This window comes from Aquarana catesbeiana, linkage group LG02 (assembly GCF_042186555.1).
Source record: "Aquarana catesbeiana isolate 2022-GZ linkage group LG02, ASM4218655v1, whole genome shotgun sequence".
Classification (NCBI taxonomy): domain Eukaryota; kingdom Metazoa; phylum Chordata; class Amphibia; order Anura; family Ranidae; genus Aquarana; species Aquarana catesbeiana.
Genome location: NC_133325.1, coordinates 272,931,327 through 272,959,227, shown reverse-complemented (window position 1 = coordinate 272,959,227; position 27,901 = coordinate 272,931,327). Strand labels below are relative to the sequence as shown.

General features: G+C 41.3%; 1 protein-coding gene across 3 annotated transcripts in view; it reads right to left on the bottom strand.

The window, feature by feature from the left end:
- The window catches only part of NALCN (sodium leak channel, non-selective), a 948,399-nt gene that overhangs the window by 231,232 nt on the left and 689,266 nt on the right, over positions 1-27,901 (bottom strand). For all 3 annotated transcript variants that reach the window (XM_073614438.1, XM_073614437.1, XM_073614436.1), the window contains 2 exons: positions 15,674-15,810; positions 8,177-8,318 (listed from right to left, as the gene is read on the bottom strand). In XM_073614438.1, coding sequence (XP_073470539.1) covers positions 8,177-8,318; positions 15,674-15,810 — 279 coding nt within the window. The remainder of the gene's footprint in view (positions 1-8,176; positions 8,319-15,673; positions 15,811-27,901) is intronic.

The following is a 27,901-nucleotide window of genomic DNA, read 5'->3' as shown; positions in this document are numbered from 1 at the left end:
CATCCAAATCAGGTGAACAGTGTAAGAATTACAACAGTTTGTATATGTTCCTCCCACTTTTTAAGGGACCAAAAGTAATGGGACAGATTAACAATCATCCATCAACTTTTTAATACTTGGTTGCAAATCCTTTGCAGTCAATTACAGCCTGAAGTCTGGAACGCATGGGTTTCATCCCTGGTGATGCTCTGCCAGGTCTCTACTGCAATTGTCTTCAGTTCCTGCTTATTCTTGGGGCATTTTCCCTTCAGTTTTGTCTTCAGCAAGTGAAATGCATGCTCAATCGGATGCAGGTCAGGTGATTGACGTGGCCATTGCATAACATTCCACTTCTTTCCCTTAAAAAACTCTTTGGTTGCTTTGCAGTATGCTTCGGGTCATTGTCCATCTGCACTGTGAAGTGCCGTCCAATGAGTTCTGAAGCATTTTGCTGAATATGAGCAGATAATATTGCCCGAAACACTTCAGAATTCATCTTGCTGCTTTTGTCAGCAGTCACATCATCAATAAATACAAGAGAACCAGTTCCATTGGCAGCTATACATGCCCACGCTTCACTGATGAGGTGGTATGCTTTGGATCATGAGCAGTTCTTTACCTTCTCCATACTCTTCTCTTCCCATCACTCTGGTACAAGTGGATCTTGGTCTCCTCTGTCCATAGGATGTTGTTCCAGAACTGTGAAGGCTTTTTTAGATGTGGTTTGGCAAACTCTAATCTGGCCTTCCTGTTTTTGAGGCTCACCAATGGTTTACATCTTGTGGTGAACCCTCGGTATTCACTCTGGTGAAATCTTCTCTTGATTGTTTACTTTGACACACATACACCTACCTCCTGGAGAGTGTTCTTGATCTGGCCAACTGTTGTGAAGGGTGTTTTCTTCACCAGGGAAAGAATTCTTCGGTCATCCACCACAGTTGTTTTTTGTGGTCTTCCTGGATCTTTTGGTGTTGCTGAGCTCACTGGTGCATTCTTTCTTTTTAAGGATGTTCCAAACAGTTGATTTGGCCACACCTAATGTTTTTGCTATCTCTCTGATGGGTTTGTTTTGCTTTTTCAGCTTAATGATGGCTTGCTTCACTGATAGTGACAGCTCTTTGGATCTCATATTGAGAGTTGACAGCAACAGATTCCAAATGCAAATAGCACACTTGAAATGAACTCTGGACCTTTTATCTTCTCCTTGTAAATGGGATGATGTGGGAATAACACACACCCAGCCATGGAACAGCTGAGCAGCCAATTGTCCCATTACTTTTGGTCCTTTAAAAACTGGGAGGCACATATACAAACTGTTGTAATTCCTACACCGTTCACTTGATTTGGATGTAAATACCCTTAAATTAAAGCTGAAAGTCTGCAGTTAAAGCACATCTTGTTTGTTTCATTTCAAATTCATTGTGGTGGTGTATAGAGCCAAAAAGATTACAATTGTGTTGATGTTCCAATATTTATGGACCTGACTGTAGGTTGAACTGGATGAACCTGTGTCTTTTTTTTAATCTTCAACTAAAATATGAAAAACTAGTTAGCACAAAGACACCATCACTGCCAAATGTCAGTACTACCTTTTTTACATTTATAATAAACATAAAAATGACAGGAGAATGTTAACTTATCATTGTAAATGTTGTGCTCATGCTATATTTAAATATTTTTGTATTCTGGGTATTTTTATTTTTATTCATTTTCCACATCCTTGCATTCATTTTCAATTAAAAAAAATATTCATATAAGCTTTCATTTGCAATGTTATATTGTCAGGAATATGCAATAAATGTCTTCTTTTCGTGAGCACCTTTCAATGTTGTTATTATTTTTAGCCTTCAAGTACGTTCCCAGAATTTTACTGACAATACCCTTTTCACATCCCTCCCACACTTCTTCCTTATCAAATTGCTTTACATGATGAGTAATCTTCTTCTGAGTTACCACACAAAAGATCCCATTTACACGTTACAAGGACTATGAATGAATAAAGATTCTGAAAGGATGGCAAGTAACCTAATCCACTTGGATTATGCATGGCTATAGAAAATATTTCTATTTTCAGTATGCATCATGATTTAGCCATGTAATGCCACTTACAGTCCATTCATCTTGTATAATGCATTTTCTAGGTTAAAGAACAAAATGATTGCAACATTTTGTCTCAATTAATATGGTTTGATGATTTAGCCAGGGAGAGAGTGACATAAAGGGTTTCACTACATAATGCTTAAAAAAAAACAATGTTTAGATAATCCCTGGTGTATGGAATTTAGATAAGGGGGGGCTTTTCACCTTCAAATGCCATACAGCACAGAACTGCTCTATATGTAAAGCTCCCTGTACACACACACACACACACACACACACACACACACACACATACATACATACATACATACATACATATATATATATATATATATATATATATATTTTTTTTTTTTTTTTTTTTTTACTGTGTCTGCAATTTGCCCCAAATCTGCCCCACGTGGACTAAAACCCAATTCCAGTGTGGCTGCAAGAATAAACAGTAAAGGACACTCCTTTCCCCACTGTTATTAAACAATTTTTCTCTTCTGGTTGTACAGATATAAAAGAAAAAGACAGGTTTCATCATCGTTAATTGTAACAGTAATATTAATTATATTTCACTGAGGGTACCTCTGCTTGCTGCAAGGTGTGCCAACAGGTCAACGAAGAAAAAAAGTGAATTTTTTATTTTCATTAGATTTTTTGTCTAATCATAAAAAGAAAGCCTTGTTTGTCCCTAAAAAAATAAATAAATATATACATCTCCCCCCTTCTAAGTCCCCCCTTGTCTCTGCCCCCTACCCACCTCCAAGCACCGTCCCTTGATTCCACCCCCTACCCACCTCCCAGTACAGCCCAAAGTATCATTTGCTAAATAATTTGTATGGAATTTATTCTTGTCTAATAATAAGAAAAGCAGTAAAAATAGATGCACTGGAGCCAGCAACAATAGACCCCACCCCAGTAATAATAGATCCTCCCAAGCAACAACAGATTCCCCTCCCACCAATAATAGACCCCACCCCAACAACAAAAGGTCCTCCCAAGCAACAAAAATTCCCCTCCCAGCAATAATAGACACCACCCTAGCAACAATAGATCCCTCACACAGCAATAGACTCCCCCAGCAACAATGGTCCCCACCCCAGTAACAATAGTTCCCCCCAGCAACAACAGACCCCACCCCAGCAACAACAGTTCTCGACACAACAATAGACCCCCCAACACAGAAACAATGGACCATCCACAACAAAATACCACCGTCAGCAACATAAGATCCACCCTAGCAACATTAGACCCCGCCCCCCAGCAGCATCAACAGATTTCCCAGCGGTCATTAATAGACCCTGCAGCAGCCAGCAACAATAGACCTCTCCCACAACAGTAGATCCCTACAAGCACCATAAGACACCCCACCAGCAACAACAGATCCCCCACAAGCAATAATAGACCCTTACACAAAAGCAGGTCCCCCCCAGTTACCATAAATCCCCCAGCAGACAGCATCAATAGACCCTCCAGCACATCCTTTGCTATTACATACATTTGGTGCTGGAGGTGTGTATATATATATATATATATATATATATATATATATATATATATATATATATATATATATATATATATATACAGCCTCTGACTAACTCCTCCTGCACCATGCCCGCAGCCTCCGACATCTCCTCCTGTTTAATTTTATATCTATATCAATAATAACAAACAATGGGATCCGCACTCAGATATGTACCAATATTTTATATATACACAGTATCTCACAAAAGTGAGTACGTTCCTCACATTTTTGTAAATATTTTATACCTTTTCATGTGACAACACTGAAGAAATTACACTTTGCTACAAAGCAAAGTAGTGAGTGTACAGCTTGTATAACAGTGTAAATTTGCTGTCCCCTCAAAATAACTCAACACACAGCCATTAATATCTAAACCTCTGGCAACAAAAGTGAGTACACACCTAAGTGAAAATGTCCAAATTGGACCCAAAGTGTCAAAATTTTGTGTGGCCACCATTATTTTCCAGCACTGCCTTAACCCTCTTGGGCATGGAGTTCACCAGAGCTTCACAGGTTGCCACTGGAGTCCTCTTCCACTCCTCCATGATGACATCATGGAGCTGGTGGATGTTAGAGACCTTGTGCTCCTCCATCCATCACCCGCCAGTCCATTACCTTTACCCTCAGCTTCTTTAGCAAGGCAGTGGTCATCTTGGAGGTGTGTTTGGGGTCGTTATCATGTTGGAATATTGCTCTGCGGCCCAGTCTCCGAAGGGAAGGGATCATGCTCTGCTTTAGTATGTCACAGTACATGTTGGCATTCATGGTTCCCTCAATTAACTGTAGCCCCCAGTCCTGGCAGCACTCATGCAACCTCAGGTCATGGCACTCCCACCACCATACTTGACTGTAGGCAAGACACACTTGCCTTTGTACTCCTCAACTGGTTGCCGCCACACATGCTTGACACCATCTGAACCAAATAAGTTTATCTTGGCTTCATCAGACCACAGGACATGGTTCCAGTAATCCATGTCTTTAGTGTGCTTGTCTTCAGCAAACTGTTTGCAGGCTCTAGGTTTGGAGTGCATGCGACTTACATTTTCCCATTATGAGACAAGGATGGTGTTTGGTGGTTGGCGACTAGGCACTTAGCAATGGCATATAAATGTATGGAGAGATTACTCACTCTAATGTAATCTCCAACACAGTGCAACTTAGAGCTTACACAGAGCCTTTTCTTTCTACTCTGAACAAGGCAGAGGTAGAGTGACAGTAAGGCAAGTATAAACTGCTGGAAAGGCCATCATTAAAGCAAGTCTTTTTTTTACCTTGGACAGGTAAAGCAAAGGATTTGTTAAGGATTTTATTTTTGCTAAGTGTATCACTAATGGATGTCTTTAAATCTAGTTTTCTCCATTGGGATTCGTATTTAGCATATTTTCAGAGAATTTTTATTGTTTTTGCTATTTGTTGGAAAATCTCTGTATGGTGATCTAATCATTTCCTTTTCTACCATGTGTATGTTGCTTCACTTGTCAGCTGAGTTGCAGGTTAGTGCCTTTGGGGGGTTACTGACCGTTCAGTGGATGTAGATGTTTCACAGCTGAAACTTTCACTAAGACATTTGGTTGGAACAAGAGTAATCACTAGGCATGTGAACGCACGCATTCTAGTGTGGAGTGGCCCTTAGGGTAAAAGAAGGGGCATGCCCCAATGACTACAGATTGCCAGAAAAAAATTACACAACATAGTTACATAGTAGGTGAGGTTGAAAAAAGACACAAGTCCATCAAGTCCAACCTATGTGTGTGATTATGTGTCAGTATTACATTACATATCCCTGTATGTTGCGGTCATTCAGGTGATTATCTAATAGTTTCTTGAAGCTATCAATGCTCCCCGCTGAGACCACCGCCTGTGGAAGGGAATTCCACATCCTTGCCGCTCTTACAGTAAAGAACCCTCTACGTAGTTTAAGGTTAAACCTCTTTTCTTCTAATTGTAATGAGTGGCCACGAGTCTTATTAAACTCTCTTCTGCGAAAAAGTTTTATCCCTATTGTGGGGTCACCAGTACAGTATTTGTAAATTGAAATCATATCCCCTCTCAAGCGTCTCTTCTCCAGAGAGAATAAGTTCAGTGCTCGCAACCTTTCCTCATAACTAAGATCCTCCAGACCCTTTATTAGCTTTGTTGCCCTTCTTTGTACTCGCTCCATTTCCAGTACATCCCTCCTGAGGACTGGTGCCCAGAACTGGACAGCATACTCCAGGTGCGGCCGGACCAGAGTCTTGTAGAGCGGGAGAATTATCGTTTTATCTCTGGAGTTGATCCCCCTTTTAATGCATGCCAATATTCTGTTTGCTTTATTAGCAGCAGCTTGGCATTGCATGCCATTGCTGAGCCTATCATCTACTAGGACCCCCAGGTCCTTTTCCATCCTAGATTCCCCCAGAGGTTCTCCCCCCAGTGTATAGATTGCATTCATATTTTTGCCACCCAAATGCATTTTTTTACATTTTTCTACATTGAACCTCATTTGCCATGTAGTCACCCACCCCATTAAGTTGTTCAGGTCTTTTTGCAAGGTTTCCACATCCTGCGGAGAAGTTATTGCCCTGCTTAGCTTAGTATCGTCTGCAAATACAGGGATTGAACTGTTTATCCCATCCTCCAGGTCGTTTATAAACAAATTAAATAGGATTGGTCCCAGCACAGAACCCTGGGGAACCCCACTACCCACCCCTGACCATTCTGAGTACTTCCCGTTTATCACCACCCTCTGAACACGCCCTTATAGCCAGTTTTCAATCCATGTACTCACCCTATGGTCCATGCCAACGCACCTTATTTTGTACAGTAAACGTTTATGGGGAACTGTGTCAAATGCTTTTGCAAAATCCAGATACACCACGTCTGCGGGCATTCCTTTATCTAGATGGCAACTCACCTCCTCATAGAAGGTTAATAGATTGGTTTGGCAAGAACGATTCTTCATGAATCCATGCTGATTACTGCTAATGATATCGTTCTTATTACTAAAATCTTGTATATAGTCCCATATCATCCCCTCCAAGAGTTTACATACTATTGATGTTAGGCTAACTGGTCTGTAATTCCCAGGGATGTTTTTTGGGCCCTTTTTAAATATTGGTGCTACATTGGCTTAAACACAGAAGAGCAACATATAAAAAAGCAGGGAGTGAGTTATAACTTGTTATATTGTAAAACAAAGAAAAGAGGGCGCACTAACCTTGCACATTACCCAACTGGTATCTTTAATAATGTATGAAAAGAATACTCACAAACACATTAATGATAAAAGCATGTCAAGGTCCATAGTAGACACAAAGTGACCAGGTCACCAAGACTGTTCCCATCAAGTCGGGGAAACTCCCAGTTGGCTGACGCATTTCGAGGGGATGCGCATAGTTGGTGCGCCCTCTTTTCTTAGTTTTTTTGGCAAAATTTAATTGAGTGAGCTGAAGTTAAAAGCTGATTGGCTACCATGCACACCTGCACCAGATTTTGCACTTTCTTCTTTTAGTAAAACACCCCCATTATATCACATTTGACCCTGTCTTCCATAGCACCAGTAGTACAATTTCTAAAGGGATTTAAAATATTAGCAAAAGTGTGCCCAATAATTGAATAGGATGAATATGAATTCCTTAAAAAATTCCTAGTAGCATCACTTCACAATATAGTTTATGGAGTACAGCAGTTTGAAAATTACATTTGGAAAAGGAAGTATGGATGCCCAAAGTTTTCATTCTGCCTAGGACCCCATTTAGTCTTAATTTAGTCTTAATCTGACTACATATTTGCCCATCTAATGCACGCTGTAAGCTTTAAAGTTGATTTATGGGATCCCCCAGCCCCCCCTCACCTCACCCCACTCAATCTGATCACTGGCATTTAAAAATATCCTTTTTACTCACCTAAAGCTGCAGTCACATGATGCTCTAGTCCTGAGTCGTCTATTCTTTTCTTTTTACAGCAGAAGGGGTCATTCTTCAGTTGTCCACATCACTACCTACATGATGAGGACTGTTCCTTATGGCAGTCCAGTGGCACTTCTTCAGGATCCAGAAGAAGTGGTGTGAGTGCAAGGGACTCTAGGGGAGCAGCTGGAGCACATCTATAGCGCTCGATTAGCAGTCCTCCACACCCAGACATTGTGCCAGTGAGGGATCTGAATGGTGGACTTAAGTGAATATAACTTGCTTCACAAGGTAAGACAACAAAAATGTGCAGTATAGGTTAGAGATGGGTGAAAGGGGGAACTCATTTTTGCTCAGAGATGGGCTTTCATTTACTAATGTGTATGCTGCAGCGAAACTCCTGAACTGCAAGTACTAAATTATTTTTCTGACACAGCCCTTGTATCAAGATATATTTTTTTATACACAGAACAGTTAAGTGTAATATCCAAAGACAGGAGAAAACACAATAAGAAGAACTCAAAGATAATGTAAAGGCTTTGAAAAAGGTGTAAAGAAGCACAAAAGATATACTACACTGTTTAGGACGTTAATAGTAGAAGGTTAGGAACAGCGAAGTCCATAAATGTATTACAAATGAAAGTAGCGTGCTGCAATTTATAAAGTTGGAATGACATAAGGAGCTATAGTTTACCTTCTGGTCAATGTACTTATTCTCTTCAATTCCAGATCGTTTAGAATGATCACAAGAAGAGGATGAAGCTGATGGAAGCCTTCTTAGTAAGCAGCTAGTATCCTGTTGTTGCCGGTCAATGAATTGCTTCATGAAACTTTCCCTGAAAAACATACAAAGAAATAAAAGGGAGCACTACAATATACCATTAATGTGGTTTGTGATGTTTTCTCACATTTGGCAGGTGTGTGAAGAGAGCAGAACAAACAGGGTGAATAAAGAGAGTGGAACATACAAGCCATTACAACATTACAAAATGTCATTCATGAAACAGCTGAACTGCAGAAATCAGCTACTGCAGGCAGGGCTTTTTTTCTCAAACAATAGGTGCTGGAACTTAACCGCGGCCCCACAAAACCCCTCTCCCTACAGACAGCCTCCAAATCACATCAAATAGTGGGTGTGTTCATTCAAATTTCACGAAAACAGTAGGAGGGTCTTAAAGGGGCATTAAATACCAGGATTGCATTACATACCTAGTGCAAAGCTGTCACTTGTAAACACAGAAACCAGACTTCTGTGTTTACAAGTGATTGTGGTGAGCAGGCACCAAAGGGTCTGGGCCAGAGGTGGTGGAACTGAGATAAACACAGAAAGTTTAAAGCTCAATTGAATTTCAGCTAAAATCAGTCAAATGCATTCCAGATACAGTTAAAGAAAATGTGTTCAAAGGCTTACAACTTATTTTTTTCTTTAGAAAACAGTCACAGCCCAAGTAGAAAAAGCCCATCCTCTGCCAGCTGGGGTAAGCTGATTAAACTGTGCCAACTGGAACTTCACTACAGAACTGCAACCTATGTATGCTGATTCTGCCACAGTACTTCCAGAAAGCAATGTGATGCAATCAGGTCAGATTTTGTTCACTTATAAATTACACTTTTTCCTTTTGGCATTAAAAGACTATCGATAACCAACTTTACCTTTTTCCTCTAACCCATCCCAATGCAACTTCAGTGTCACTTATAACTCCACTTCCTTCTCTCTTATTTCTCTTTCTGTCCAGGTCCCCCAAGGTTCCACCCTCTGACCTCTTCTATTCCCTTTCTATACCTTCTAACTGAGTCAGCTGATAGTCTCCCACAGTTTCCAATATCACTTGTGTGCTGACGACACCCAAATCTATCTTTCAACTTCTCAGCTCACCCCATCAGTCTCCTCTCATTACTAATGGAGATATCAGTATGGATACCACAACATTTCCTCAAACTCAATCAAACTAAAACTGAGCTTATAATCTTTCCTCTCCACGTGCCCTTTCCACTGACTTCTCTGTCAAGATTGATGGCACACCTATCAGTCCATCCCTACGTGCCAGGTGCAATCTTGGATGCTGAATTTTCCTGTGGAACCCACATTCAATTATTGTCAAAATCGTGTGCCTCAAACTCAGTGCAATCTCCAAAATACGTCCCTACTTATCCATGACACCCCAAAGCTAACTCATTCCTTGGTAATTGCTTGCCTCAGCTATTGCTAACTCCCTCCTCGTAGGCCTACCTATACATAGATTTGCCTCCCCTTTAGTCCATCTTGAATGCTGCTGCCATCCACCTTACCAAACATTCGGTGCCTGTCACCTCTCTCTCTCTCTGCTAATTCCTCCATTGGCTTATGCTCACTCAAGAAATATAATTCAAAATACTAGCAACCAACTACATAGCCACCCAAAATTCAACATCCAAGATTGCACCTGGCAAAACTCTGCCCCCAACTACAATACACACCTCATCTCAAAATACCAACCAAACTATTCTCTTTGCTCCTTCCATGACCTCCTGCTCTGTAGCTCCCTTGTCACCTCCCAATCTCACCTGCTTGACTTCTCCAGAGCCTCTCCATCTTCTGGAACTCCTTATCCTAATCTGCACAACTATCTCCCACTTGATCAACCTTTAGGTGATCCCTGAAAATCCATCTCTTCAGAGAGGCCTCTAACTAGGCCTCTAACTAATAAACTGTAATTTTACTTTCTCCATCAGCTCATCCCCCACAGTTATTACCTTTTATATCACTTTAAACTTCCTTTTAGGTGGTAAGCTATAATGAGCAGGGCCCTCTGATCCCTCTTGTATTGCACTGTATTGAATGTGAAAGTGCGAAGCCCTGCACTGAGAAAATATAGGAGAAAACACAGGGTGCTCAAGAATACATTAAAGTGGCTCCAGAATGTAGGTTTTGAGTGGAGAGGGGTGCCTTTTCATTTTTCTCTGGGTTTTGTAATTTCTGAATCAAGGTTTGAAGCTCAGAGACTTCAAAGTGCTTTTGGAAGGAAGGAGTCTCCAATCCTATGTCTGGCTTTTGCCAGAAACCTGAGTGGGCAGGTGTTTATAGCCCTTAAATTCAGGGAGCTGACAATAGTTCGGAGCTCCACCCGAGAGACAGGAGGATTCCAATCTTTCCCCAGGAGTCAGAAACACTGTACGGGCAGAAGCATGTTTGTCTGCACAATGCAGGTGTAGTAAGTGACAGAGCAGCAAAGAGCTGGAAAAGAGCCAAGGTACAGGAACACTGAGGTACTGTGTTAGATGGTCAGAAGGACCAAGACAAAAAGCCTGAGCAGTGGTGCTGCTGGAGAGAGCCACAAGGCTGAATGCCATTTACGTTTGTGTTGATAGTGGAAACTCCTGCATAAGAAACTGATTTTCTGTGGGAACTTTTTCCATTCTTTTTAAAAAAGTGGGCCAGCAAGCCTTTAAACCACATTTCTGGAGAGGACTGAACTCACTAGGAAGCACTACCTCCCTCCACAACATCACAGTAACTGTACTCCCTCCATTTTGTAAAGCGCTGTGCAAACTTTTGGCACTTTATAAATCCTGTATAAAACGTGTATACTAATAATAATACTATTAATAATATATTATGACATACAGTAGAACGCTGCAAACTCTTGACAACATAGGTGAAACAAACAGCTTTACATTTTCATATACTGCTTCACAACATGGTCTTATTTTGTTCAAATAAATGCTCTCCTAACTGCATCTATTACTGAATGCTGGCATTGATTATAGCATCTCACAGGCCAATAGTCAGTGTTATGTGGGTGAGGGTTAAATATGTTACATTAGTGTGTGGGTGATGAGTATAGATTCTGGCTACAGCAGTAAGTCATGTGAAAAATAAGTAGGAGTTCCTAATCCATAATTGACTTGTTTTATGAAAAGTAGCGAACTTACTCTGCACATAATTTCTGCTGTTACATCATACGTAACACCTTTATGATTCATGGGTCACCTAAATTAATTACTGCAACAATTCATGATCTGGGATTACTGAAAAAGGATTTCTTACCAAGAATTACAGCCAGATAAAATCCTACTATTAATAGAATAGAAGGAATATAACTATCTTCCTATTCTATTTTCTAGCAAAAAACAAACAAAAATTGTCCAGCGCTCTGGGTGTCACAATGACAATAGCAGCAGTCCAAGGTGAAACTTAATTAAAAAGTTTTAATAGATCCAGAATATAAAAAAAATAGTGAATAGTAAGACAATTGTCAAAATCAATACCAAGATAACAAAGCATTGTAAACTTGAATGAGAAATGTAAAAATATAAAACAGACAGAAAAGTCCAATCAGTAGCAGATAGCCTGAACCGGATATCCATCCAACTGATCTAACCCCAGGCTGTGAGTGAAAGGGGATAAAAGGGAGGAAAAAGCCCAAAGCTTGCAGCCTCTGGAGACTCACATACTCCCCACTGGCTGTGGGATACAGAGGGGATGGCTCACCAGTTCCTGAAGGCGGCTTCGTGCATGTAACCTGAGAACAGGCAGTGATTCCACAGTGAGGAGGGAAGTCCGGCCGGAGCTCCGTGCCCAGGAGCGATGACGTCAGTCCAGCTGGAGGGGGGGGGCGTGGCTGCACACGAGGGAGTCGCCGGAGAGACAGCTGATGGTGCTGGGCTGCTGACTCACCGGTCTGTGTCCCCACTGGGTGAAAACAGACTCAGTGGGAGATGGTGTCACTCGGGGAAGCCAGTATTAACATGGATAAAAACAGCCAAAAGTGGAATGATGTATAGAAGACTGCCATAGAGTCAGCTGATGACAATAAGCTGAAAGCTCACATGTCTGTGCCTTCTCTGGAAAAGCCTCAATAAAAAGCCTCAATAAAAAGTGATGACACTCAGGGAATCCGATAGTAAGGGCATAAATAGCCAGCCAGGAGGAGAAGGATAGAGTTAGCCGTATGAATGGAAATTCTTGCTGTGGGCAAATTAAAACTCCCAAAAATGGATGGATGGATGTTCATTGTGGCATGATTCTGAATGGGACCTCTGTCATAAGGTTGCCTTGACGACGCATTTCACGCATAAGCGCTTTTTCATAGTCAAGGAAAGAAGGCAACTTCCAAAGTTTAAATACAAGAATGTTAAATGGAAAAAAGGGGGGGAGGGGAGAAAAAAAAAAACAAAAACGGAAAAAGGAGCAATGGAAGGGAAGGGGAAAGACATTAAAATGCGGGCGGGAGTGATTGGCCCATTGCGAGAACGGGAAGAGGGGGGTTGGGGGGGGGGGGAGGGCAAGAAGGATATGGTCTCCAGTTCAAAATCCCCGCTGCTCAATGGACTCGCAATGGAAAACATAAATAACACAATAAAACATACATGGGTATTTACATCAGTTACATGAAATAGAATACGGCCATTCTTTATACACCAGAGTTTACACAAAGCTACATGTCTCCAACTCCTCATTTAACCCTTTGGGGGCAAGTGAGTCAAACATGTATATCCAAAAAACCTCACGTTTGTTAATGTAGTCGTTAATCTTAACGTTAATCTATTTTCTATTCTATTCAAATTGATTCTAATTGATTCAAATTGATTGTTTTTTTAATTCCTTTCTTTTTCTATTTGTTTATTCTATTCTATTCTTTTCTATTCTATTTTTTATTTTCTATTCTTATCTGTTATTTCCTATTCTATTATATTACCTTTTGTATCAATTGACCCTCCCTCCTAGATTGTAAGCTCTAGCGAGCAGGGCCCTCTGATTCCTCTTGTACCAAATTGTAATGTCTGCCTTCATTTTGTTAAGTGCTGCGCAAACTGTTGGCGCTATGTAAATCCTGTATTATAATAATAATAATAAAAGTTTCATTGGTAAGGGATAAACACACTTTAAGCAGGGAAAATTATTGATTGCAATAAAACACAGAGCTCCCTCTAGTGACTACAATGATCAATATTAAAAGAACAAAAATTATGGAAGGACTAAATTGTAAACATGAGGGAGTAAAATAAAAAAATACTTAAATGTTGCAGTCATAATTTTAAATATTTACTCACTAAGAAAATTTGCAGTCGTTTTCTTTTAAAGGTCAAGCTCAGTTAAATCCTAACTCCCTAGCCACCTAAATACAGTAAACTGAACTATCCTTCTTATGTAAGCCTCTGACAGTGGTGGCATTGTCTACATACTGGCAGGTAAAAATCTGGAGTCAGGCCGCCTGCACACTAACTTCTCATAGACTTGAAGTGAATGTTGTTTCTGCAGTACAGAGAATGAGAGATGTATGTCCTCATGTAAGTCTGCAATATGTTAGTGTACAGGCACAGGCAGCCTACTACAGGGTGTAGACAATAAGGGAGGGCTGCTAGTTTTTCGAGGATTACCGTCAGTAATTTACCAAGTTTGTTCTTTTAAGTCACACTAAACTCTGTTTTAAAAAAAAAAAAAATCTATTTAAGTTGTAAACTGCTGGACTTTTTTTTTTCCTTCTTACCTGCAAGGTAATGTCATAATGTGCTAGTATGCATCGCATTCTAGTACATTATGTTAAACTTACCTTAAAATGAAGCCCTTCCAGCGCCGAGATGTCAGAACTGCAGGCGCTCCCATCTTCACCTGTCTTGCTTCCGGGTTCGTGGAGTACGGCTCTGTGACTGGCCGGAGTCCTTCCTTCAGAGCGCATGGGCCAGTGATGTCACTGGCTGCATGTACAATAAATATCTCCTAAATGGCGCACGTTTAGGAGATATTTACATTATAGGCTTACCTATAGGTAAAAGTTAGTGATGGAAGTTTACTTCCACTTTTAGTATAAATTCTTAACTCAAAAATGTACCTTCCATTACCTTTAGCCTCCCCCATAACTCCAAATTCCTTTTTTTTTTTGTTGCTGTGATCTAACTTCCTGTTAGGGGTGGCTTCATTCCTTCTCCGTGGTCCCACCGTTTGTAAGAACATCTTAGCCACCTTCTATTGCTTATTCTATGATATTGCTTACAACTATGAGATTTGTAGTGTACATACAGTAGAGCATTGCACATGATCACAATGAATGTGCAAACAACAGACATAAGGGGGAAAAGGAGAGGTTTGGTAGCTTACACGGGACATTACAAGAAGGCAGAAATCACAGCAAGAAATGATTTCAAAACACACAGATTACAGGGCCATTAATTAGCAGATGTGACATGAATTATTTTTGTAGAAAAAGGATACCATTTAGTGTCACTTTAAGAGAATTAGTAAACTTGTCTTTCCTAGTGGTGGTTTTGTGTGGGCTACTTTCACACAATTCCGTGTGTCACGCATAAAACAGCCCATTCACTTCAACGGGCTGGCCTATGCGTGTTTGTCGCCCAAAGAAGCTCCTGCTCCTTTTTGGGTGATGCATTTCATGCAACTTTTAAAAGGCACAATGGCGGCGGGATTCTGTTGCAGGGAAGAATCCTACTGCATTTGGGGGTGCCGTTTCTAATGAATGCACCCAGACACGCATCACAAGCTTTGGAGCGATTGCCATGCGATTTGGAATTGCGGGCAGAATCATGGCCATTCCGTTCACAATTCCAAATCGCCAAGTATGAATGGGGCCTAAGTGTAATTTAGCCTTTCTAAAAAAACACTACCCACTGTACAGATATGCCTAATAAAGGTCCTGTTGCTATCTTCTGTGCAAAAACATTTAAAGCATAGGTAAACCCAAAAACAAAAATGTAATATATTGCAGCTTACCAGCCTTTAGATGTGGTAGTGGCATTCGTTTTCATTTGCCCCTAGTAATCCTACCAGTAACATTCTTCCTTTCTTAGGGTGACAACGCTTACTCAGCAAACTCATCTATGGAGGAGCAGCGTTGTCACCCTGGGCTGCTCTGCTCATTTGGACTACAAACACCTTCCTCTCCACATCTCCATTACATAGGAAGTTTTTTAGTTCACAGAAAATCACTGGGAAAACTGTTAACATTATATGAGATATCAGTTCAGTGCACAAGATTCTACAAAGACACAGAATCAAACTTTTTTTTGTACTTGCATGAAAAAAAGAAAGAAAACAAATGCAGCCACTACATCTATAGTTTGGTAAGCCACACTATATTACATTTTTTTTCTTGGGTTAGATATCCTTAGATGAATTGCCTTATTCCACAAATAGTCAAGAGTCTGAATGTGACACTGCTTCTTGGTAATGCATGGAAATCAAATAAACATTTACCTTATTTTTGGTACAGTGAAATCAGAAGGAAGTTTAGAGATCTTCACCATCTGTGGCCTGTTGGGGAATTTTTCAAAGATACGTAGACGCAGTGGCAATTTTTCTTTTGTATCAGCATTTGCTTCACTTTGTTTCAGCTATAAAAAAAAGCAAAAGAAAAAAAATCTCATATTGGAGCACTAATCATAGTAAACAGAAGATGGCAGCAAAGCTATACTAATTATGACTGTGTCAGCCTGGAAAGGGATCATAGGGTATATCACCATTCCATATCTTTACTATACAAGCAGAAAACCCTGTTTAAAACTGGAGACAGTTTTAATAAACTCATATGCACACTCTAAGTTGGGAAACCATTCAGTATTGTTTTAATATGTTAGACCCAATTAAAAGGAAATGCACAAGAGCTGGGAACAATCACCATGAAGGCTATACGCTTGTGTTTCAGGTTGATATGATTGTGTGGATTTTAGTACGGCCTTGCTAAATGCATACTTTGCAGTCTCGTTTGTGGTTTGTATTGAACATCTAAATAAGGCTTCTTTTGTGATTTACATGCAGACATGTTGCATTCAGGAATGTGTGTATTAGGTTGCTGCCTAAATATATATACAGTATAAACAATTAGAGTCATGGTCAAATACATAATTGCTCACTATTAAAGGTGCATTTATGCCATATATAAATGCAACACCTCTATGCCACGTTCTTTGAAAAAATAAGGCAGCATAAATATGGATTTTTATCACATTACAAGTATTCACAAGTAGCAGCATGTGAACTGTGCACATGCGTTATCTCTACAAAGCACATGTTATGTTATATACAGTATATATTTTTTATTTTATATGCTTGTTATATAAAAGTTAACTAAAATGACTAATTGATATAAGACTACTCTAAAAAAGATAAAAGAAAATATACTATTAAATTCTTGGTACACCACCACTTAGCTGGCATACGTTCAGGTGGAAGAGCAGGGTACTGCTTAGCAAACAATAATTTTTAGCAAAATAGTCACATGTTCACTATAATATTTGTGTGCATCTCTGCAAGTGTGTGCATAGTAAATACTGTGAGAATACAGTACACATGGGGGCATTTCTAGAAAGCAAACATTCTCTGCAGGTGAACCAATTACTGTAATTTAAAACACATGCACCAAAAAAGACACACCTGCAGTGAATTCTTGGTTGGCTATCACATTCACTGCTTTATAAATATAGGAGTTAATTCAATAACGGTTACCGCATGCGATAGCATGGTCACGTCACTCATTTGCATAAATGGTTGCTTACGGTAAAAAAAAGTCCAATTCACAAAAAAAAGACTCTGCGATATTTGACAGAAAATGAAAAATGTGCAAGGAAAAAAAAAAAAAAACATGCGGTAAGCTCTTAGGTCCAATTCGCAAACGGTACAGAAAATAAAAAAAGATGCAACATTTATCACCAGGGTTTTGATGGCAGTATTACATGTAGTATTTTGTTAGATACAGCGTGGGGGGGTTCCCCCCAATAGCTGGTTGTTAAGAAGCAGGCTGGGAAGCCTGCTGACAGCTGAATGTACACAAAACATGCCGGCAATTAAAAATTTTGAAAAACATACAGTGTGAAGTCCCCCCTTCAATGCATACCAGGCCCTTCAGGTCTGGTATGGATTTTAAGGGGAAAATGGAAAAAAAACCGATGTGTGTTCCCCCCCCAGTTCCATACCAGACCCTTATCCGAGCATGCAGCCTGGCAAGTCAAGAAAGGGAGGGAACGAGTGAGCGCCCCCCCTCCTGAACCATACCAGGCCACATGTCCTCAACATGGGGGGTGCTTTGAGGCGGGGATTTGCCCCCCCCACCGCCAAAGCGCCTTCTTGATGCAACAGCGAACAGGTACAGTATATTAATCACCCGATCACCTGCGTAATCTTCTCCAGCCATATTTAAAGTAACTCTTCGTAGGTACACTGGAAGTGTACTCCTAAAAGAGTATTTTCAATAATAAAATAAACTATGCACACCTCTTCTACTATTACAATCAATTAGCAGCAACATAAATAACACAACTATAAAATTAAGATTCCCACAACTTCCACATCACTTTAGTAGTTTACAGTAGAAGGGAGTATGTGTAGTATTTCAACAATGTTATGATATCTTTTCACAGTCCAGTGAGAAGGCAGATGACAGAAAGCTGCAAAGGTGCAATACTGAATAGTGATATCGTTATCTTCGGCATGCAGTGTGGTAGGGACATCTAAAAATCACAAGTATGGTCCCACAGAATTACAAATATTTTGACATGATAAACAGTTCACATATGTAAATTATTTGAATCATATTCTAGCTGTTTGGCTGGAACTTCAGTTTACCTTGAAACACACTGAGGCTGGGTTCACACTGGTCCGACAAACGCTCCGACATTGGGAGCTCATGTCGCATGACGTGTGAAATTTAATGTTTCCCTATGGGAGCCGTCCTAACTGGTCCGACACAAGTCGTTCCGACTTTAGAAATGCTCCCTGTACTACTTTGGTCCGACTTTGATCCTACTTCAGTCTATTGACTATCATTGAAGTCGGATCAAAGTCGGATTGCCGTCTTGCATGATCCGACTTTGGCACGCGACTTGTGCTCAGATGTTCTTGAGGGGGAACTCCGCGCCAAATTTTAAATAAAAAACCGGCATGGGTTCCCCCTCCAAGAGCATACCAGGCCCTTGGGTCTGGTATGGACCTTGAGGGGAACCCCCTACGCCGATAAAAACGGCGTGGGGGTCCCCCCCAATCCATACCAGACCCTTATCCGAGCACGCAGCCCGGCCGGACAGGAATGGGGGTGGGGACGAGCGAGCGCCCCCCCCCCTCCTGAGCCGTACCAGGCCGCATGCCCTCAACATGGGGGGTTGGTGCTTTGGGGGAGGGGGCGCGCTGCGGCCCCCCACCCCAAAGCACCTTGTCCCCATGTCGATGAGGACAAGGGCCTCTTCCCGACAACCCTGGCCGTTGGTTGTCGGGGTCTGCGGGCGGGGGGCTTATCGGAATCCGGGAGCCCCCTTTAATAAGGGAGCCCCCAGATCCCGGCCCCCCACCCTATGTGAATGAGTATGGGGTACATCGGGTGATGACCACGCCCCCTAAAACGTCACAGTCCCAGCATGCCCAGGGACTGTGACGGCATAAGGGGGCGGGGTCACCGCCTATATAAGTCAGAGCAGAGCGCACAGAGAGCATTCTAGCCCCGGAGAGCGTCGTGTCAACATCAGGAGAAGAGGGCAGAAGGCAGAAGGCAGAAGGCAGAAGATTGAAGACCGGGCTCCTCCGCTTTAGCAAAAGAGCGGCAAAAGAGCAGAAGAGAGCGGAGGAGCCCGGCAGAAGATCCGGAGAGCGTGGAGAAGAACCGGAGAGACCCCCGAAGTCGGAAGAAGACCCCCGGAGCTGTCTAATAAAATGCTTTAAAAATCTGTGTAGTGTTTTTTTTTAAATTGACACTTTTTTCCTAGGTGAATGGGTAGGGGTACGCTGTACCCCATACTCATTCACATAGGGTGGGGGGCCGGGATCTGGGGGCTCCCTTATTAAAGGGGGCTCCCGGATTCCGATAAGCCCCCCGCCCGCAGACCCCGACAACCAACGGCCAGGGTTGTCGGGAAGAGGCCCTTGTCCTCATCGACATGGGGACAAGGTGCTTTGGGGTGGGGGGGCCGCAGCGCGCCCCCCTCCCCCAAGGCACCACCCCCCATGTTGAGGGCATGCGGCCTGGTACGGTTCAGGAGGGGGGGGGCGCTCGCTCGTCCCCACCCCCATTCCTGTCCGGCCGGGCTGCGTGCTCGGATAAGGGTCTGGTATGGATTGGGGGCGACCCCCCACGCCGTTTTTTCGGCGTAGGGGGTTCCCCTCAAGGTCCATACCAGACCCAAGGGCCTGGTATGCCTCTGGAGGGGGAACCCATGCCGGTTTTTTATTTAAAATTTGGCGCGGAGTTCCCCCCTAAAGATTCATACCAAACACAGTGCCGGCATTGGCGGGGATCCAAGTCGGATCCCCGTTCATTGAAAGTCGGACACATGCCGGCTTCATGTCGCAGGGCAAAGTCGGATCCAAAGTAGGACGGCTGTCGTGTCGCACCAGTGTGAACCCAGCCTAAGTGATCTAATGCAGCAACTTTTTAGAATAACATTCAGCTGTTTAGTGTTGTCTAGGAAGCATACGCCTAATAGATACAAGCATTTAACACAGCTGGGTATGTATGAAACATGGTACATAATTTCCTGTGTAGGTGAGAAAATCATAATTAACAAGATCACAAAGGGCTAAATGTAATTAGCTATACTTCACTAAAAGGGGTACGATATATGCTTTAAAGCATATTTACCGCAACTCAGGAACATTATCTGTACCCACGCATCTATATTAATGAAAAAGAAAAACTCTCTGGCTTTATATCAAGCAATCAAGGATTACTTGGTAACTATATAGTATAAGCATACGTAATTATGTAGCTATGGCTACGCATATTTAATGCTTTTTTTTATAATCACTTTTTCTTTATTAAGAGATGTTCCAACATACAACATAGAAATACATATTGCACAATATATCTATATAAATCTTTTCCTTAACATACACCACACTAACCCCCCCATCCCAAGAAAACACACCGGGTCCTTGATCACGTCCTCTTCAAAAGAGAGAAAGAAAAAAAAAAAGAAAAAAGCCCACCCACTTACCTAACCATAACCTAAACTCAGTTTGTGCAAAACATTATTCAAAGTATAATTAAGAAGGGGCTTTAGAGCACCCTATTACATGTTTTAAACAACCAACAATACAATATTATATATATATATATATATATATATATATATATATATATATATATATATATATATATATATATATATATATATATATATATATATATATATATGTGAATAATAAAAAAATATATAAATATTTTTTAAAAAATGCATAATTTTGAATTACTATTTTCGTGTCCTATTATGTTTAGTGTTTTAATTCAATATAATCTCACTCTACTATTTCATTTTTATACCTCTCCACCTTTCATTTCAATCTACCCTTCTTTATGTGGTTCCATTACTTGTTGCCCATCCCATGCCTAATTTACTATTATAACTTATCTTCTTCCTTTAATGACATCAACCATCTCTCCACTGTGCCTCCCAGAGGAGGAAAAAAGAAACAACACAAAAAAAAAAAAAAGACACCCCCCCCCCACCTCCTCCCAATTTCCCCCCACCAGATACATCCCACAGACTATCCGATCCATAACACAGCATCGGCCCCAAAAGGGTTTAATCCACCCCTATTTCTGATGAGTAATGCAGCCATCCTGCCCATGTATCTTTAAATTGATTCTGTTGGTCTTTATCCATATGTACCCATCTCTCTGTTTCCATTATTTTTTCTACCTCCCTTTTCCAATCCATTATAGTGGGACATCCAGACTGTTTCCAAAATCTAGGTATCAATATTTTGGCTGCATTTAGCGAATGGGGAGTAACGCTTCTCTTATAATACCTAGCAGATGATGGCATCCCATGAAAAAGAAAATGTAATGGAGAGAATTCTATAGGTCTAAGTCTCATTTTCTTAATCCAAGGGGCTATCTCCTCCCAGAAAACTTTAATCTTTGGGCAATGCCACCATAAATGCAGAAATTAACCCCTTTGGTTAAATCCCCTCTAGCAGTTAACATCCGCCGATGGATATATCTGAGCCAATCAAGCCGGTGTACAATGCCATCTTGTCAGGAGCTTGTAAGACATCGCCTATATATGAGAACTTATTGAAATATGGTGTGTCGCTCCCATCAGCCTTTGAATTTGCTCTGATGTAAAATTATAGCCCAGTTCTCTTTCCCATTCTCAAATTAAATAGAGAGTTGCCATATTTTGGGCGCTCAGAACCAGCCTATACATTTGAGAAAACAAATGACCCGGCTCTGATAAGTTAACACACCATTCCTCAAAAGTAATAAGTTAGTTCGCTGGCCTGATTTGCTACTTCCATTTATTGGACAAGTCTGTCAGTTGACAGTATTTCCATACAGCCTTTGGTACTTCCCCCAGTAGTTGAACCAAATCCACCAATGAAAGAAATTTACCCTGTGGGGCCATGCCAGCGCAATTACCCTTCCCATTCATTCCCCAGCGATCTAAACTCCCTTTCTCTTCCCCCAGAGAAAACCAGGGAAATCCCTCCAATGGTGTTATAGGGGATATTGGGGGGGGCAAACTTTCCCATACTGTTCATTCTATCCCAAATGGATAGTGTTGTCTTTGTCAATGGTGATGCATATGCCGACAACCCCCTATAAGAAACTGGAATCCAGGAGGCTCCGGCCAAGTTCCTACCTGCTCATGTTTTCTCTAAGGGCACCCAAATTTTACTAGCAGAGTCATGGCACCGGCTCATTATACAAACCAGGGCCATGGCTCTGTAATAAAACACTATATCCGGGAGTCCCACCCCACCCTCCCATTTTGATCTCCTAAAAATCTTGTGTGCCAACCTGGGATGTTTATCTTCCCATACAAAGGTCATAAAAGCCCTTCGTATTTGTTTAACGAATATCTGTGGGAGTGTTATGGGTACGGTATGTAAAACATAAATAAGCCTGCTAATTACACTCATTTTAAGCATGTTTACCCTGCCAAGCCATGTCAGAGTATGGCTTCTCCACTTTTGCAAATCTTTTATTATGGATACCATCAAGGGTCCAAAGTTTAGATCATATAGGTGCTTTATATCTGAAGAGAATATAGAATCAAGGTGCCAAACAAAAGGAAAATATTGTTGCAAGGTGGTCCTCATCTTCAAAGGCACATGGCTCGGCATCAACACTGATTTCTCAATATTTATTTTAAAATTAGATATAAGTCCAAACCTGTCTATTTCCAACATCAATTCCATCAAAGACTCTTGAGGAGAGGAGAGGTACAACAGTAGATCATCTGCGTAAGCTGAGATCTTATGTTCCGTTGATCCAATACAAATCCCCTTGATCTTCCTATTTCCCCTAATTGTATGCAGAAAGGGCTCCAGCACCACAGCAAATAACAATGGGGACAGTGGGCATCCCTGCCTAGTCTCATTCCGTATCTCAAAATAATCTGATGGTCTACCTTAACTCTTAACCCTTGATCTACTTGATCTAGGATCTGCACACAGTGCCATCACCCATCCCATCATCCGCTCTCTCAGACCCGCAGATGGAATAGCCCTGAGGCCTCAAGATATTCCCAAATTCTATCCAAAGTCCCCCCTCCTCCGCCCTCACAGGAACTGAGTCCATGTTATATAGAGACGCATAAAAGCAATGAAACTCAGCTGCTATTGCTTGGGATTCCACTATCTGCTTATCGCCTGTCTTTATAGCGTGAACATGGCGTGAATCCTGTTGTTTCTTTAGTTGTCTAGCCAATAGTCTCCCACCCTTATTCCCCTGTACATAGAATCAGTGGGCAAAGTATCTATGTTTATTTTGAACTCTTCAATCGAGAAGCTATTTTAAGTCTGCCCGCAGTTTCTCCAGTCTCTGCATGTCCGCAGGTTTTAAATGGGCCTTATGTATAATTTCAAGTTTATGTATTTCCTCTAAGAGCACGACCATTTCCTTCTGTCTCTCTTTTTTAATTTGCAAACCCATTGAAATTAACTCCCCTCTGATGACCACTTTGTGGGCTTCCCATACCACTTGGTCAGACACCTCCTCTGATATATTGGTCTCAAAATATAGTGCTAGTGTGCAGGACAAGGATTCCACATTCTGTTTATCATCCTTATTGGAACATGGTCTGACATGGTGATTGACTCAATAGTTGATGAATTTACATAATTCAGGTAATATTGATTGATCAACAACATATCGATCCTTGAATATACATTGTGTATTTTGGAGTAATAACTGAAATCCCTGTCCCGCTCATGCAGCACCCTCCAACTGTCCACCAAATGCAGAGAGCGAAGGCGCTGTTTAGCATATCTTAACGCCTTATGAGACACAAAGGTTTTCCCCGAAGAGGTGTCTAGACTAGGGTCCAAGGTAATGTTAAAATCCCCTTTCATAACCAATAGACCTTCCCGAAATTTCCCCAGGATATCCAAAGTTTTAACGGTATGGCTATTGGGGGCATATATAGTAGCTAGGTTATAACACTGGCCCGGGATCTTTCCTTTAGCAAAAAAAACGGCCCTCAGGATCTACTCATATTTCTATGAGTACTAGGGGACATTGTTTGTGCATAGCTATTGTAACTCATCTAGCCCTAGGAATGGGTAAAGGTGAAAGAAACCATTGATTATATGGGAAAAGAGGCATACGAGGGGTTGACCCTGACACGAAATGTGTCTCTTGCAAAAAAACTATCTCTGCCTTTTTGTTGTGGAAATTTTATATTAATGTGTTGTCATAAGTCTCCCAGTGTGTCTGATCAACCACAGCCCATTCTAAAGAACTGGCTGGGGCAGATCAATGCTGGCTGAGACCTGTTAGGTAATGGAAAACTTCCTGGTGTTTGGAGAGAAGTGTTTGCGGAGAGAGGACATGTCCGCCAGCAAAGGGCCCCTGTGCAATGCACAGAACGATCATCTGGTGGGAGTGCGTTCACTCTGCAAAGACATTATCGGTTTAGAGGTGTTTTGCTCTTGTCGCCCCTGGTATGCCTGATCAACATGTTTGGGGTGACATGACGTATACCTGCAGATAATCTCTCATCCATGCACGAGGAACTTTAGTCATCGTCATTTAGTATATTGTATCATGTCCTGTAGTCATTGTTCATTGGTTGTTTTGTATTCTGTTGTTAAATCCTTATATGGTCACTTACATCCTGTGAGGTCATATCCTGTGAGGCTGAGGTCACACCCTGTGAACGAAACGATTGGCTGTTGGGGCCAGGGCTTCCTGTTTGTGATTGCTTTTGTGGTCTTTTGAATAAAGGAGGCGGACAGAGCTGAAAAGCCAGTCTTGCTGAGATGAGAATGTAAGAACCATGTGTTTTGTCTTGTTGGATGGATGGGGCACACACCAGAGGATGGATACGATCGAAAGGTGAGATGCACTGGTATTATATCATTAGACGAAATTGCTATTATGATTAGAAACAGGAGATTTGGCTGTGTGCTTTGCGTACAACCAAATTTCGATAACAGCATGGCGAGCCAGAACGTAGGAGTGAACAGAACCTCCTTCAGAATCGGATCATTAAGATGTGCTGGGGAGGGTCTGCTTCACAAAAAGAACAAATTTTTCGTCTTTTGAAATAATGCTGGAAGTTTGATCGTATGTCTGGTGTGCGCCTGTGTGTGTGTGTGTGCCTGCTTGTGTGTGTGTGTGTGTGCCTGCTTGTGTGTGTGTGATTTGTATTTCGAATCTTTGTGTAAGGAGACTGTGTGTGTGTGTGTGTGTGTGTGACTGATGCTGTGTAACAAGTTTATAATGCAGATGTTTGAAATAGAAATGTATGAATTGATATTATTTGCAGCCTGCAATGTGTGTGTGGAGTAGTTTTGTAAGTAGCTGAACCTGTTTGTAAAGATGAGTTTAGTGAAGGGGCAGGCATTGTTGTTTTTGTATTGAAAGGGGCTACGCCCTGGGGGAAGGGAACTCTAATGTTCTGAACAGACATTGCAAGCATTCACTGTCTGTATCTTTCAATGTCTTGTTCCTGTGAAAGCTGATGTGAACTGAGTTTGAGGGTATGTTTCAGCCGTGTAATTGTGGGTTATGTGGCTTGGTTGTTTCGTTGGATAGCATGTGTTCCGAAGTTGTGCTTTTTGTAACTTTAACACTTTTAAATGTTTGTCTAAGCGTTCATTTAGTATCTCAAATGTGTAAGTTTTTGGGGAGAAATTTTTGGTTTTGGCAGGAAAATGGTTTTTGTCTGCTACTTCCTTTTGTTCTCTTGTTGTTGTCTACCATGTGACTACGGTTGGCCATTTTCTTTTCCTTTGTGTGTGAACTTTGAAATGTTTATCCATCTTGGTCAGTTTTGGCGGGAAAATGCGCCATTTTGTTGTGGTCTGGCCTTTGTTGTGGTCACCATGTGCATCGGTGGCCATTTTGAAGACCTGTGAGCTCCCCCTGGAGCTGCTCCATTGTGTATTCATTTGTGTGTGCAAAGCCATGTGCTTTAAGCTACAATCTGGCTTTTAGGCACCATTTTGTGAATTCTATTTTTGTACTGTTTACATACTTTTCAAGGAAACTATTGCGTTTTCTGTATTGAATATTGGTTTTAAGTTGAAATGCCTGTCACATATCCAAGTGCCCACGCATTGTTAGGACATCACAATAGGAGCTGTTTACACCCTGTGGGGGTCTCTGGTTTCTAGGTAATAACATGGGGCGAGTTCTAACTCTGAGTCAAATATTGTGTTGTATTTGCGACAAGAGTGTATTGTTTAAGACGTTTTATGTAACTTTGTGTCTTGTCATTTGTTAATGTCGGCCATTTTTCTGTAGTCCGGGTTTCATTCACCATTTTGCCGTGGACCGATTTTCGATTGCTGCAACTGCCTTTTTGTTTATGCTGATTTTAGTCTCCAGCGAAATATCTCTGGTTTTGTACTGAATTTCATTTCCAGTAGAATCATTTAGGTTTTTATACCAGTTGTTTTAAAGAAGTTTATGTTTCTAGTGAAGAAATCTCGATTTTGGCGGGATCAACAACTAAATTTCATGTGTTAATGGCACCATTGTGTTTGTGGCTGCCGTGGAAGGGAATAGAACTCCTTCAGCCATCTTTTTGCAGGAGTTTCAGTTTTTGGCTTTTGTTACACTGTTGTGTGGTATTTCGGTCAAAACTTGTGGTTTTCCTAGGGGATATGTGAGTCAAGGGGGATTCCCTCCCATTTGCAATATGGGGGCTTATTCCACCCACTCCGGGACAAAGAGTTTTTATCTGTTGATGTTAGCCATAGATTTTTCTAATGTTTTGATAGAAAAAAATATGAAGCTATTTGAGGCTTCCCCTCCCCCTCCCTCTTCCTACTCAGGTGTGCAACAGGAAGTTGGTGGGAGGGGCTTGGGGTCTTTTGACTTGTGTTTGGAAGGACGAAATCATTTTTATTTTTAAATTAAAGTTTAAATTAAGGTTTATACTGTAATACAGTTTTGGGTAGAGAGCAAACAGGAGGCATCCATGTTATTGTTGTAATATCTGGGTACAGATAGAAGCCATAAGTTTGTTTTTGTTTTGAATAGCGGAGGATTTTCATGGTGTTTTTGTAGTTGTCGGACAAACACGTTTAGAAGGCTGTATATCGTGAGACTGGTCGGGCCGTGTATAATAGTCGGAATTCCAGTTCGCAATTGTATTAGCATAAACGTGAGGAGTAGTACGCTAACAGCCCCGCTCAGGCCGTGTATAATAATCGGAATGCGGGGGTCGATTATGGTGATAAAGGCGCAAACCATAATCGCTCCGAAAATAAAGCGCAGGGTTCTCTGGACGCAGAGTTCGCCAAAAAAAGCGATTTGAATCGTCATGGGCAATAGGTCGTCCATGCACCCCAGTCAGACAGCTACATAATACATGAAATCTGAGTTCTGAGGAAAAGGCCATTAAACCCCAGAAAGATTGACATAGGTGGTCCAAGGATACTATTTTGGGTATCCCTCTGGAGTTGATGTAGCGCGACTGTGGCTTCAGAAATCTGTAACGTTGAGTGAGTTGATGGATGCGTAGTATACATTTGTGTGATTAAAAATACACAGGCCTGTTTTTGAACTTTGTGTGGCTGGTCCATGCAAAGATTTTGAAATGCTCTCGTGCCTTTCAAATTGTATTCTTTTCTATCGCTAAAAGAATGAAGGCAGCATTCCATCTGGTCGTTTTTATTTTTTCGTTTTTGGGAACTATGAAATATCTCCCCCACATTTGTATCTAAATGTTTGTCTTTGTCTCATTGTTTGTATGTGGTAACAAGATGTTTGAACCTCCCGTGACAGCCCTCTTGTGTGTCGCGGCTGTTTTGTATTTTAGGGGAAAAAAAAAAAACGTGAAAGTAAGATTTACAGAGGGTTTAGTTATTATCAGTTTTGTGGAATGTCGGTGACAATTTACCAATGTACACAAATGTTGTATTGTTTACCATTCTTTGAAGGATAGAGTAATAACTTTTGTTTATAAGTATCTTTTCAGGTCCAGTTTCTGGAAGTGTGTGTACAGGTGTATAAGAAGGTAAAAGTATCATAGGCTATTTCAC